Genomic DNA, 13,794 nt, shown 5'->3' with positions numbered 1-13,794 from the left:
CCAGTTCGTTTTATAAGTGCTAACAGTCCCTGAGTTTCTTGTCCAAATAATCATTTTAGAATTAGAATAGAAGGATTCACTCGCATTCACCTACATCCTCTAGTGGTGCAGGGCTGACGAGACCGCGTCGGATCATCACAGTAAAATATGGTGGAACAAATATCTAAATTTTAGGAAATTTGGACGGCTGCTCTCATTAAGTTTTTTTTTTGTCTTGAAGGTTATCATACAATCTTTATAAAGGTTTTAGGTACAACGATGAGGAGCAATTACTTCACTTTTGAAATAACCAATGGTGATGATATTTAGTGATAGGAAAATGGTCCACAATGCCAAAATCGAACAGAGATAATAAATAAACAAATCGTCCTAGCCAATATACAAAAATTTTATTCTGAATGGAATCAAAATTTTTCCGTCAGCACCAAATTTCCAACAAATTGAACCCAACCTGACAACCACACGGATAAATAGTCGTACTTATGTCACTTGATTGCTTGAAACACATATTAACTGATGATATAAAAGAGTAATAATGTCGGCAAATAGTCAGCAAATATCTTCAAAAATAACGTATCTTGGTCCAGCTTTTTGAATTGACAGTGGAGCTTGACTCTATAAGGTTTTCTATAAAGAAATTGAGGACTTACATGGAATTTTCTTTGCAATTAAGTTCAGTATATAATGATGGTGCGGTGAATGAGTTGCTTGACAATCCCGAATAATTATTGATATTTTCATTCAATTAATTAAACATATGCAGGATTTAGTGTTCAATGACTTCAATTTATTAGATACCAAATGTTATTTAAACAGTTGGTCATGTGTGGCCCTCTGATTAGGCATTTTTATCGGTAATCGGTCACTTCCGGCTTTTCCGTAGTTTCCCATAGAATAACTTCGTTTTCTATGAAAGCCATCGAAGAAAACAACCTCATAATGGCATTTTTAGCAGTAACTATGATTTTCTACAAAGGCGTAGGAAGCCCTCGTGTGGAAGTGAAACAAACAAACACGTAGGTGCAGACGTTGTATTCGAATAAATTAGAAAACAACTTTATATTTATTTATTTGAGTCCCAAATGGCAGATTTTCTGAAGTCGAGTCATTTCGCTATTTCCAAGTTCATTGTGAAATTGTCAACAAGTTCGGGTGAAATTATCACCGAATCATTGGCTGGCATTAGCAAGATATTATTCTCATGCTTGAAAATAGATTATATTGAACGAAATCCAACATGCCATGGAGACCGGAGCCGCCGAGTGATCTGGCCCAGATTAACGCCCGATCACAAAAAAGTACGAATCAAAGAAACAAAATAAGACCGTAAAAGTTGAGAATAACAATCGACCGTGAAAGTGACAGGATAAGGGGTGTTGAATTCTTGGTTCTCAACTGCACTTCTCTTGTATATTTTGTACGCCTGATGCATGCGTGTCACTGACACTTTACTTTAGTTCGGTTTTAAAAGCATCTAGAGTTTCAGTTGCGGTGTTGGCTCTAGACTGTAAAGCAGGAAACTTTTGGTACGTGTGTTTTAATTCTGAAGATCCGTGTAACGTGTATATTTGACTTTTATCGTGTTATACATGTATGTTCGAAATAAATTATTTTACTTCTTGATCATACCTTATGTTCAATACTAATTTTATGTAACCATTTTTACCTTTGTATAGCGTTTCTTTACAGAAACCGATTTTATAAAGACAACTGAACGAAAAATCGTGTATTCAAATCCTTCGCCAAACGAATATACGTAACAAGGGGGAAGAATAATTGAACCTAAAAGGTCCATGAATACAATTTTATAAAAATTAAGAAAGGAGCACTTAAATACGGTAAGCAGCATGGGCATTCAGAACTGAAAGAGTCTGGAAAATGGTAGGGACTACATCAAATACTAAAAAGAATAAACGTAATAAGAAACTATTTATAAAAACTCATTCACATATAAAAAATAAAAGATGAACAGAGAACACTTTTTGATCGTGGAAATTGCATGAAGTTGATGGGATGAAAATTAGATCACTAAAGGACGAAGAAATAGATAGAAAAAGTAAGTCAGTCGGGATAATTGAAAAAAATGGAAAACTAAGTGACCAAACGGAGTAACAAAGTCGACGAAGTAAAAATTCTCGACGAACTAGGAACGGAGATGAACCCTAAGCCACCTCGCAATACCTTGCTTTCCTCCTACAAAAGCTGTCGCTCGCAATGTAAGATGAACCTACAAATTTATCTCTCCAAGGTATGACATAAGAACCAAACATAGAATGCTCTCACCCCATTAAAAAAACGGGTGACAGATGAGACTAACCCGTGCATGACGGTAGCAACAGGTGTGTCACGACGCATAGGTGGGTCACGACGGGGACAGGTGGTACGGTAGACAGATGGTTCAGCTGGCAGCAGGCTTGCCAGCTCATTGAAGCACCGCTTACCTGCAGGCAAAGAAAACAAGGCAGGTTCAGGGATGGTCATCGTGCCTGAGACTTCCTTTATTAGCGCCTCGGTGAAATTTCAACTTCCCAAATCAAATAACTACTGAAAATTATCGGTGGCTTATGGTTGTTCTTGATTATCTGTTATTATTAATCTATTAGATTATTTTTCATCATTATTAGCCCTCACTCTAGATTATTGCCTATAAATGAGATTTTAATAACGATTAGCTTAGGTTGTACTTGTTTCAAGACCTAATTAAACTTTGTGTTGGCCGGAGTGCAAGGCACCCAATACGCCAAATAATTAATTAATATAATAATAAATATTAATAATTAATTAATAATGAATGATAAATTGTTTACAATTAATACCATAATTTCCATTTACTTTCCACTAATAACGTATTCTTTAAAGGTCAAGCTTAAAATGATCAAACAATTTCGTTATAAATAAAAAATTGTTACTGCTTTTGCCCCTCCATTGTCTTGACTCTGCGTCGAGCAGGGATTATTCACAACGGGCCATGTGCCTCTTATGAATAGACTGGCTAACCATTGTCTTACTTTAGCAACTGTGATTAATGCTAATTAATTAAGCACACTTAAATTACACATTTTGGCTGGCTTGTCTTGAAATAATGAATAACACTTACTTTTTTATTAAGAAATGCAGTATTCAGTTGATAATAATCTAGTTGCATGTTATTAATAATATCCTAGATAACAATGTGCGTAAATAAAACGATAGTCTGAACGTTCGCGGGCGGAAATTAAGCTTTGCCTAACTAATCATCAGATAAACATCCATAAACATAGATAAAATCTCTGTGCTTCCTGAAGATAAAAGAATACACATTTTATATAGTTTCACGTATTTGAAAAAAATAAAGTTATAGGAATTAAACTTGTAGAACACTAATGAATAACACCACGTGCGGGAGAGGCAGTTACGAGAGATACTACGTATACACGCCCGTACATCTGTCACTTGAACTTGCCAACACTGGGCTTTACTTCTGGTGCAATCATTACCATTTATGATTTAAATCAAACAATTTTTACATTTAATCATTTGCATCATGGTTGTAATTATTACCTTTAGTATCGGTCATGATATGATCAGCCTGAGCCTCAGTGAAAATAAAGTGTAAGTGCATGGGTAATATTTTGTATTTATAGACATTAAATGGTTGGTAAAGAGTGCAGACGTGTCATAGAGAGCGAGAGAAAAGAAGACTGTGCATTGAGGTAAAGGTTTATGCGCAAGGTTATAGTATCACTTGGATAAGTAATGCGTTATTATAGAGCACAAGGGTATAGCAGCACTCATACAAGTTATTATAGAGCCGCTATTATTATATTATTATATAATAAGTTATTATTATATTATATGAGTGGAGGTATAGCTTCACTCATATTCGTTAAAAGAGCACAAGCGAGCCTATATATACAGATCGTGCAGCACGGTACAACATGCCAAGGCAGCGGCTTGGTGTTGCTCAGAGTCAAGTCGTTCATTAAGGAAGTGGCGGCAAAATTTCTCTCGCAATATCAGAAGTTAGGAAGTTTTTCAGTTGCCAGCAGCGAGGCGAATGCCTGTTCTCGCACACGCAAGGTCGGGGCACCGGCGGCCGTCTAAAAGACGCCCATGCATTCTCTTATGATTTTTCATTAGAAGAGAAGAAAGGGCCGTGACAGCGCAACAATGTTCAAGAATTTCTGTTTAAATATATGCAACTGCCACGTAGATCTCAGCTGAGAATATCAAAGCATTTCATGGCTCATACTAAATGACGTCGTGCGAAGCGTGGGTTCGGGCTAATAGTTCGGTGTAAATGTTTGTCCTTGCAACAGATGGTTAAGAAATTCTTAATACCTTGAAATGATAGTTAAATGATTTTTCGTAGCGAAATATTTCTGAGTGAATTTTAAATGCATTTGAGATTTACTTCGTACAACGAGTTTTGAGTCAGGTGGAAATTTGATAAATTTACTGACTGCAAACAATAGAAAATCGAGGAAAATTTGAACTAACAAATAACAAAACTTTATTTGTAATTTGTTATGCTCCATCGTTAGTTTAAAAAAGTAAGAAAAATGTGGTGGGGAGGAAAGTAAATCTTCGAATTATCACTTTTCCACAATGATATGATAAGTTTTTGCGTCATTTTAATGCTTTATAATTCTTAGTAATTTGCGAGTCAACCTGTGGAGTGATATCAATAACTGACAATTATAAGCAGACAATCGGTGGCCGTACAACGGCCGAACATCCGCCGCCTTTGATTCGCCAATGAATTCTGCTGAGTTCAAGAAGTTAAACTACAGAGGATAAGCTGTTGAAATGAATAATATTTCGCCACGCGACGTGAGGAAATTTGTACAAAATATTGTTGCAATGAAGCAATTGTTCCTGCAATCAAACAAGAGGATATTGCACGCGGTCATCCTTCCTACGATTAAACAAGAGGATATTGAACCCGGTCATTCTACCTGCAATTAAACAAGAGGATATTGCACGCGGTCATTCTTCCTGCAAGTAAAGAAGAGGATATTGCACGCGGTCAATCTACCTGCAATTAAACAAGAGGATATGCACGCGGTCATCCTTCCTGCAATTAAATAAGAGGATATTGCACACGGTCATTCTACCTGCAATTAAATAAGAGGATATTGCACGCGGTCATCCTTCCTGCAATTAAACAAGAGGATATTGCACGCGGTCATTCTACCTGCAATTAAACAAGAAGATATTGCATTGGTCATCCTTCCTGCAATTAAATAAGAGGATATTGCACGCGGTCAATCTACCTGCAAGTAAACAAGAGGATATTGCACGCGGTCATTCTACCTGCAATTAAACAAGAGGATATTGCATTGGTCATCCTTCCTGCAATTAAATAAGAGGATATTGCACGCGGTCAATCTACCTGCAAGTAAACAAGAGGATATTGCACGCACCGTGTGGCCATCACGCCACCTAGAAGCGGACATCAATTAGACAGCCACATTATCAAGTATACTGAGCGCCCTCTAGGGCACAACTTAACACAAATTAATAGAAATTGAAGCTACACAAAGGAAGCGAGGTCCGTCCAGCGAACATACAACTCAGCACGTTCTCGAATTGTATTCTACTTTTTTCCTCCTCAGTAAGAGTAAGATACTTCTGCTTCTCCTTGTATTCCACTTCTGACGAGCACGCTAAGCTTTAATATAATGTAAACAAGCACGCTAAGCTTTAATATAATATAAACAAGCACGCTAAGCTTTAATATAATATAAACAAGCACGCTAAGCTTTAATATAATATAAACAAGCACGCTAAGCTTTAATATAGTATAAACAAGCACGCTAAGCTTTAATATAGTATAAACAAGCACGCCAGCTTCTCTCCCAGGGTCACGGTTCACCGCTCAGAGTTAATTATCTTGAATTGAGCGCTGCGATTGAGACGATTTACGATATGTCGTTAGTGCAGGACGATATACGATATATCATTACTGCAAATATCATTACTGCAGGAGGATATACGATATATCATTACTGCAGGAGGATATACGATATATCATTACTGCAATAAAATTTGCGATATATCTTTACTGCAAGAGGATATACGATATATCATTACAGCCAGAGGATGTCGAAAATAGTACTATCGTTTGAAGGTAACGTTTATCATCTGAATTTGAGTGTTCACTACTACCCTAAGCTATATTAATAATTAACCTTGAAACTATTTCCGTTTTAAAATTAAAAATTCCTCAAATAACAAGGCATTTATCCAAGCGACTTTCTGTTACAGCGGACTTGCGCTCTCAAGATTTCCTCTTCAGATAAGAGAACAGCAAGTCCCGCGACTAACCACATGGGCAGTCTCCACTATAGCCTCTCCTTCAGTGACTAACTTCTCTGCGGGAGTCACGTTACTTCAGTCTACTCCAGAGGCCATACTTTCAAAACTCGCTAAGTGAACGTAAGTACTTACGCTCTATTTTCTTGTCTATGATTGGTTGATTTAGCTTGAAAGGCCGTCAATGATTGGCTGATGAACTTACGATCTCTTAACTATTTTTGAAATTATAGGCCCAGGAGACCATGACTTCACTTTGGTCGCTGATTTTTCGCCATTTGTGGCTATGAGGAACTAGTCCATTCACATCGTGGCATGATCGCCCGAGACTCGGTCCGAGCACTCGCCATCTTCAGCCATACGCCCCAGCTTCATACGAGACGTAAGTCATCGGGCCCATGAGGTCGTGGGAGTGTGTGACAGACTGTTTCAGAAGCCGACCGAGCTTTGCTCTTCCCTTTGACCTATGTAACTAAAATAAAGATGCTCTACATATTTACAATTAGTTTAGTTCCATACAATTGATATATTTCAATATAATTAAACTATAATGTATATAATTAAACTATAATGTATGATTGTATGAAGATAGACGGGCAGTGCCCAACGCTTAAATTTGAATTGATAATTGATAAATATCTTTATTGATCCCAGATAGATGTATAAGTGGATAGAGCAAAATATTAATTTAGGAATAAAAAAAACATAATTTTAATATATCCATACACAATTTCTATCATGTCGATTTAAGAGATATATTTATGGATTAAGAGATTCGTGAATTTAATTTGCAGCACTGAAGGGAACGACATGGGATCATTGGTCGCGAGGCTGTCACGTCATACGCATTCTCCCGGCCCAATCAGGCTACACCGGCCCACATTCTGATTTAATTTATGGATAAATGAAATAAAATAGCCACCATCTTTGACCCCGTGTGCATAGTTTTTTGTTAGAGGATACGCTTCTGTCCTTTAATTAGTTCATTATTATTTCAAGGTGTTATTATCTTGTGAAATGTGATAGGATAGTTTGCCATAATTCCTCTTTCAACAAATATCACGAGACGTGTCAATTAGACGTGCGGTCGCTGCACAGTAACGAATTTCTTCGGGGAATTCACCGCTATCAGACGCATTTATTGTAGCCAGCGTAGCGCGCGCGTGGTGGATGTAGCGGTGCACGCGTCTGGCGCGTGGTGGATGTAGCGGTGCACGCGTCTGGCGCGTGGTGGATGTAGCGGTGCACGCGTCTGGCGCGTGGTGGATGTAGCGGTTCACGCGTCTGGTGCGTGGTGGATGAAGCGGTTCACGCGTCTGGCGCGTGGTGGATGAAGCTTTATAAAAAAATAATATTTCGGCAGAGCTCAGCGCAGGGCGACGTTCGAAGAGAACATTTCTTCGCAGTGCCGGACGATTTAAAGCGAAGCGTCAGACTTTCTTTACAGCTTCCTAGAGGTTCACTCCGCGCCGCAGCAACAAAGAGAGGACTTTTATTAATGGTCTTTGATATGAGCGAGGCAGAATGCAAAAAGATTCGCACGTTAAGCACAAAATTAAGCAACATGTTTGTGTGCCAACTTGCACTGAAAGAAATAGAGGGGATGGGGAGGGGCGTCTTCCCTCACTACACTCATGAAAGTTTCTTGTCCTTGTTGCAGCTTTGTCTCAGTTATGTTTTTGTCAAATTAATGCACAATGTAATGTGTTTGTTGATTGTTAGTCGTTCTTCGGGAAATTCGTTCATATTCTCTAATTATGAGTTAATTAATAACGAACGCGTCTCGTGGTGCCTGCTTTGCATTATAAGGAAATCACTAGTTGTTTATGTAATCGTTTATATAATACATTAGCTTCCAACAAAGTCAGCGTTTCGATAAATATGTGATCAAAGAAGTTCACATAGCAACATCAGTCACAGACAAAGCCCGTGACGAGTCTAAATACCGAACAAAAAAATCAAGTGAGGTTAGCATTGGGACAAATACACAAATTTTCGATCCTAGTCATGGCTTGGTACACATGAGATTTACTATGAAGAAACTATGGTAGTCAACGTCAGGGGTAGGAAGAAAAATATTTATATATATTTAGGCGTTACAGACAGCGATGGCGTGGCAAGTGTAAACGAAGGTTTGTTTATGTAAATTCATCCTTTGCTGTTAAACACAAGTTCAAAGCCAAGAAATTCAGGCAAATTGTGCATGCATTTTGTGGTTAAACATTTTTACTCTTACTGGTCGACGAACACTTCTCGGGTCAAGCAACAACACATCCAGCTGAATTTTAGTCTGGAGATTTAGTATTTGTTGCTAAATTTGTTTCTCGATAAAGGGAACCCTAAAGAGAAACACAACCTCATCAGCATAATTCTAATAAACAGAGAAACCGTAATTAATCGGAGGCAATTTTTCCAGCACAATGCAAAAAAATTAAATTAATATTTTCCCCATGAGCAGCAAAATCATAAAAGTTATAAATACCCGCAGCAACATCACAATTATTATACATACCCGCAGCAACACCAAAACTATTATAAATACCCGCAGCAACATCACAAATATTATAAATACCCGCAGCAACATCACAAATATTATAAATACCCGCAGTAACATTGCAAATATTATAAATATCCGCAGCAACATCACAAATATTATAAATATCCGCAGCAACATCACAAATATTATAAATATCCGCAGCAACATCACAAGTATTATATATACCTGCAGCAACATCACAAATATTATAAATACCCGCAGCAACATCACAAATATTATAAATACCCGCAGCAACATCACAAATATTATAAATACCCGCAGCAACATCACAATTATTATATATTCCCGCAGCAACATCACAAAAATTATAAATACCCGCAGCAACATCACAAAAATTATAAATACCCGCAGCAACATCACAAATTTTAGAGCGGAAAATCAAGATTCATATAAGAAGCAATGACAGGTCGTCACTGTGCGGTCATTAAAGCAAGCCGATCGTTGGCGTCGATATGATCACAAGCTCTCGCTTATTAATGATACGCGGAAAAATATTTTGTTTGATAAACGGGAAAATATTTTGTTTAAAGCTGCCGATGTTGCGGCAGTTTTTATATATAGCAACCAAGCAGTGAAGTTGTGCTCTGCCAAGTACGCTACGTGTAGCCCCTACAACACGGAGCTAGCAAGGACACAACACGGAAGTGTACGGCAGTGTCACTGCAAAATACGGGACATGAAAACAACACAGCACAGGTGTACGGCAGTGTCACATCAGAATACGGGACATGAGAACAACACAACACGGGTGTACGGCAGTGTCACATCAGAATACGGGACATGAGAACAACACGACACGGGTGTACGGCAGTGCCACTGCAGAATACGGGACATGAGAACAACACAACACGGAAGTGTACGGCATCACTGCAGAATACGGGACATGAGAACAACACAACACGGAAGTGTACGGNGCTGTCTCTTATACACATCTAGATGTGTATAAGAGACAGACACAACACGGAAGTGTACGGCATCACTGCAGAATACGGGACATGAGAACAACACAACACGGAAGCGTACGGCAGTGCCGCTGCAGAATACGGGATATGAAAAAAATCAAGAAACGTATAGTGGTATATAAAAGAATCAGTGAAAAATATTAACAGGATATAACAGTATGAGTATTTTTACTGTGGGTATGAAGATTGTAAACAACGCTCCAAAAATGATGAGTAACACGTCATGCTTTCTATTCTGGAGAACCCACATTGAAATCAAAACCTGCTTATTTGTGGCTGCTTGAAGGCTCAAAATTGGCCTCACAGGACGATTCAATAAATTTCATTAAAGAAGACTGCACATGCGCAGTAAATTTTAGCCGTGATCGTTGTCAGGGACACCAGGGCAGTGAGGATGAGACACATGGTGACACTTGCAGCAGTAACGAGTGATACGTTCCGACAGATGAACGACCGACCGTGGGGCTACGCATCTCTTGGCACAGGCAACCAAATTCAAAAACACAGGCGGATCAAGAACGGCCATTCAAGCAACGTTAAATTGCCGCCTATAAGTCTAAGAAAAGTCTAATCTTGCGCTCAATCTTTGATTCATAGGGTTATTTTAATCATAGAGTTGAGCATTTGACAACACAGTATCAGACACGAAATGATAGCCACATGCGTACGGCACAAGCTCGGCGTGTAATTAATGTAGCAGGTAAATGAATGGGGTGGATGGGCAGACGGGCAGATGGTGCATGCGTGCTGGTAGCTCAGCGCTCCCGGATGTGCGAGGTGAGTGAACGATCGGTTCAGGTGCGAGGCCTGATGTTATCTTGCAGATATTCTGATATCAGAAACATGTCATGTCAGAACTACCCGGAACCACTGCGGATTGTGAAGATAATCTTGTGATTCACACATTATCTGACTGAATATTTTTATAAAGCTTTGAGACACTTCGAGATACGCAAGAGCAACTCGGCTATTGTAAAAATAAACAATTGCTGCCGACATTCATATACGCTGACTTATCAGAATAATCCGCATCATCTCATCTTCAAGATATCATGAGAGACTCTGTAATGCAAAATTGTTCTCACAAATTTTAAGCGTAAAAAATTAAGCCTCAACTCAAATAAAAATTGCTAAAAATAATCGTATTATCGTACGCATGATGATTCACCGGCACAAGACATTATCGACGGATGACGTCTTATAGTATAAACTGTTTACCGAACACCGCGGTGCGCGCGCGTCATCAAATGGCAAGAGGACAATCTAGAATAGATATCGCTTCGTCCGAGGAGCAGAACTCAACACTCAGTTTATTCCACACAAACTAAAATGTTTCACAGGATGAATAAATAATTATTGTGGAAGTTATATGCCACAAAGAGCTCGGTCGGTCATGTATCAAGTGTGCGACATTGAAAGAGTGGCAGTGTTTATGCAAAATACGGAAGCAGCCGTCACTCGTTACGTGTCAACATCTGGTCTGCTCGAGTAAGCCACGTCAAACAAACGCGGTTCAAATGTCAAAAACAAGTATTTATTTTGACAAGGTAAACAAACTAAGGACTTATGAGTTGATAGCAAAAATTGATAAATGAACGCCTGAAAGTAGCTCGCATGAGATTTATGAGTGAAATTCACACAATAACGGGTGAGTGAAAAAGAATTCGTATATTTTTATTTGTTATATGTATAGTTTGTATTGCTTAAACATTTTAGAACTCATTTCTCATTGAAAAAGCTTAGAAAACAGTGCTCGCGAGGAAGCTTAGAAGAAAAATTTTGAACCATTTTATGACCATGCAGTCAGGCTGAAATGTACGGCGATAGCTACGACATAAAAAAACTCACGGATAGATACAGCCTTTAACCGTCATGATGGAATTGGGCAAATGATATAACGCAAAAACTATATTACCTTCGTAAGAATCGTAGCCGGAATCATTCTGATCGGCGTCTGCAACAGCTCCTTCCATTTCATCTTCTGAATCCTCTTCGCCGTTTGTCGAATCATCTTTCTTGTAGTCTTCTTCATCGTATTCGTCATCCATGTCGGTCTTTTCAGTGTCAAAATTTTGCTTTGAGTCTTTCTCCTCCATTTCCTCCGCTAGATCATCATCTTCTTCTTCGGACTCATGTTCTTCTTCTTCTTTCTTATCATCAACTACAACAGAGATCGTGTTATTGTAGTCTTCTTTATCGCATGTTTCGCCGTCCATGTCAATCTTTTCAGTGTCAAAATTTTGCTTGGAGTTTTTTTCTTCTTCTTCCTTCACTAAGTCATCTTCTTCTTCTTCTTCGGACTCCTCTTCTTCTTTCTTATCATCAGCTACAACAGAGATCTCTGGCACCGCCTCGCCGCAGCTTGCGTTCCGACTCGGGGAAGAACATTTCCGGAATTCATTCACATTCGAAGGAGACTTCGTGGGAACTCTTGACTCGTTTGATGAGTTTGCTGTGTTGTTCATTGGTGACACGATTTGTTCTGAAGTTGATTTTGAGTGAGAAATATCAGGCTCTGTCGCGAATGATTCTTCTGGAGTTAATAGCCCGCTGTACGCATTTACATGCGAAGCAATCAAGTCCTTCGCATGATTTTTGCTGGACGATCTACTTTCTTGAGCATCGGATTCACAACACTTGTTAGATGAATCTGTATCTGGTATATCTGGTATAGTAGCACTATACGTAGGTTGACTTGTTTTCTTGCTGTCTTTGGGGCAGGAAGGTTCATCTTTTGACTTATCGATGCTGGCTGAAAAATAAGGTTCATCAGTGGTTTTCTCATGGGTGGAAGCAAAAGTTGGTAGATCAGCAGGCTTTTCATAGTTGGAGGAAGAGTGAAGGTCACTGCTGGAGTAGGTAGAAGAAACAACCTTCGACAGCTCAGTGGTAGCTCTACCATGTGTAGAAGGGGAGTTCTGATCTCTTCCGACAATGGACGAAGAGGACACTTCACTCGAAGGTTTATCAGAGGTTGTTAAATTAGTGTATTGGTCGGGTCGCCCTTCCCTCGATTTGACCATAGAATCATCGGCGGTTCTCGTTGGTCGGGAAGAGGTGGCCGAAGAGACGGTCGAGGCAGAACCCATTTCCTTTTCTTTGTCGCGTTTTGAGCTGCCAAACTGCGTGGTGGATTGGGATCCGCCGTACCTCCTCAGTTGTGATAACCGATACATCACAGAAATTACCGCTCAGAAATTAGCCGAGAATCGAGGAGGACGAATTTGTTTTGTGACGGAGGTATGAACATAAAACGATGGAGGCCGATAGGTTTTACTCACGGTTGAAGGAGAAGAGAGTGCGGTAACCAAAAATGCACATCAACTGGATCGAGTTGTTGTTGTGAGATGTAAGTGGTGAAATATTTCAAGGGGAAATGGAATCAGTTACAGAAGGAGTACGAAAGATAACTAGTTGAGGTTTGAGTTGCACATGCAATTGAGAGCTTTCGACGTACAATTTTCAGCGGAAGCACGAACGTTTATCAGGTATGAAGAGGCGAGATAGTGGTCAATAAATACGTAAATGGCTTTGGAATTGAAAATAAGTAAGGAACCGCTGAAGGACGGAGGTCTTGGAAAATGATACCCAAAATTTACAGAAATTGAGCAACTTTATACACGTTTCTTCGACGAAAAATTAATTAATTGAAACTACTGTATTAAAAAACTAATTTTTATAGAGGAAACTCTAAATCACGAAATTGTAACAAGTAGATAATAATAAGAAAAAATTATCCATGAAAAAGGTACAAGAAATTTAGTAAAATACAAGAAATATGAGATGAATTTAAAATAAAATTTCAACTACAGTTAATGACTTATCTAATACTAAAACTTTCGATATAAATTCTGCAAAAATATTCCAAATTAGGCTAAGAAGCTCATGAGAAAAGAGTTCATCTGCTGAAAAAATAGATGATATCGATTTTCAACTAATAACTAAATTATATTTTCATTCAATGTGTGACTGCGCACG

General features: G+C 38.8%; 1 protein-coding gene across 1 annotated transcript in view; it reads right to left on the bottom strand.

The window, feature by feature from the left end:
• The window catches only part of LOC108666936 (RNA polymerase-associated protein LEO1), a gene marked incomplete at its 3' end in the record, with an annotated part of 124,836 nt that extends 111,326 nt beyond the window's left edge, over positions 1 to 13,510 (bottom strand). The window contains exon 1 of the mRNA XM_018153905.1: positions 11,732 to 13,510. Within this exon, the coding sequence (XP_018009394.1) occupies positions 11,732 to 12,992 (1,261 nt within the window). The remainder of the gene's footprint in view (positions 1 to 11,731) is intronic.
• Positions 13,511 to 13,794: the final 284 nt, after the last annotated feature.

The sequence above is a fragment of the Hyalella azteca genome, unplaced genomic scaffold (assembly GCF_000764305.2).
Source record: "Hyalella azteca isolate HAZT.00-mixed unplaced genomic scaffold, Hazt_2.0.2 contig10174, whole genome shotgun sequence".
Classification (NCBI taxonomy): Eukaryota; Metazoa; Arthropoda; class Malacostraca; order Amphipoda; family Hyalellidae; genus Hyalella; species Hyalella azteca.
The sequence above is the reverse complement of the archived record's forward strand: the minus strand, read 5'-3'. Positions and strand labels throughout refer to the sequence as shown.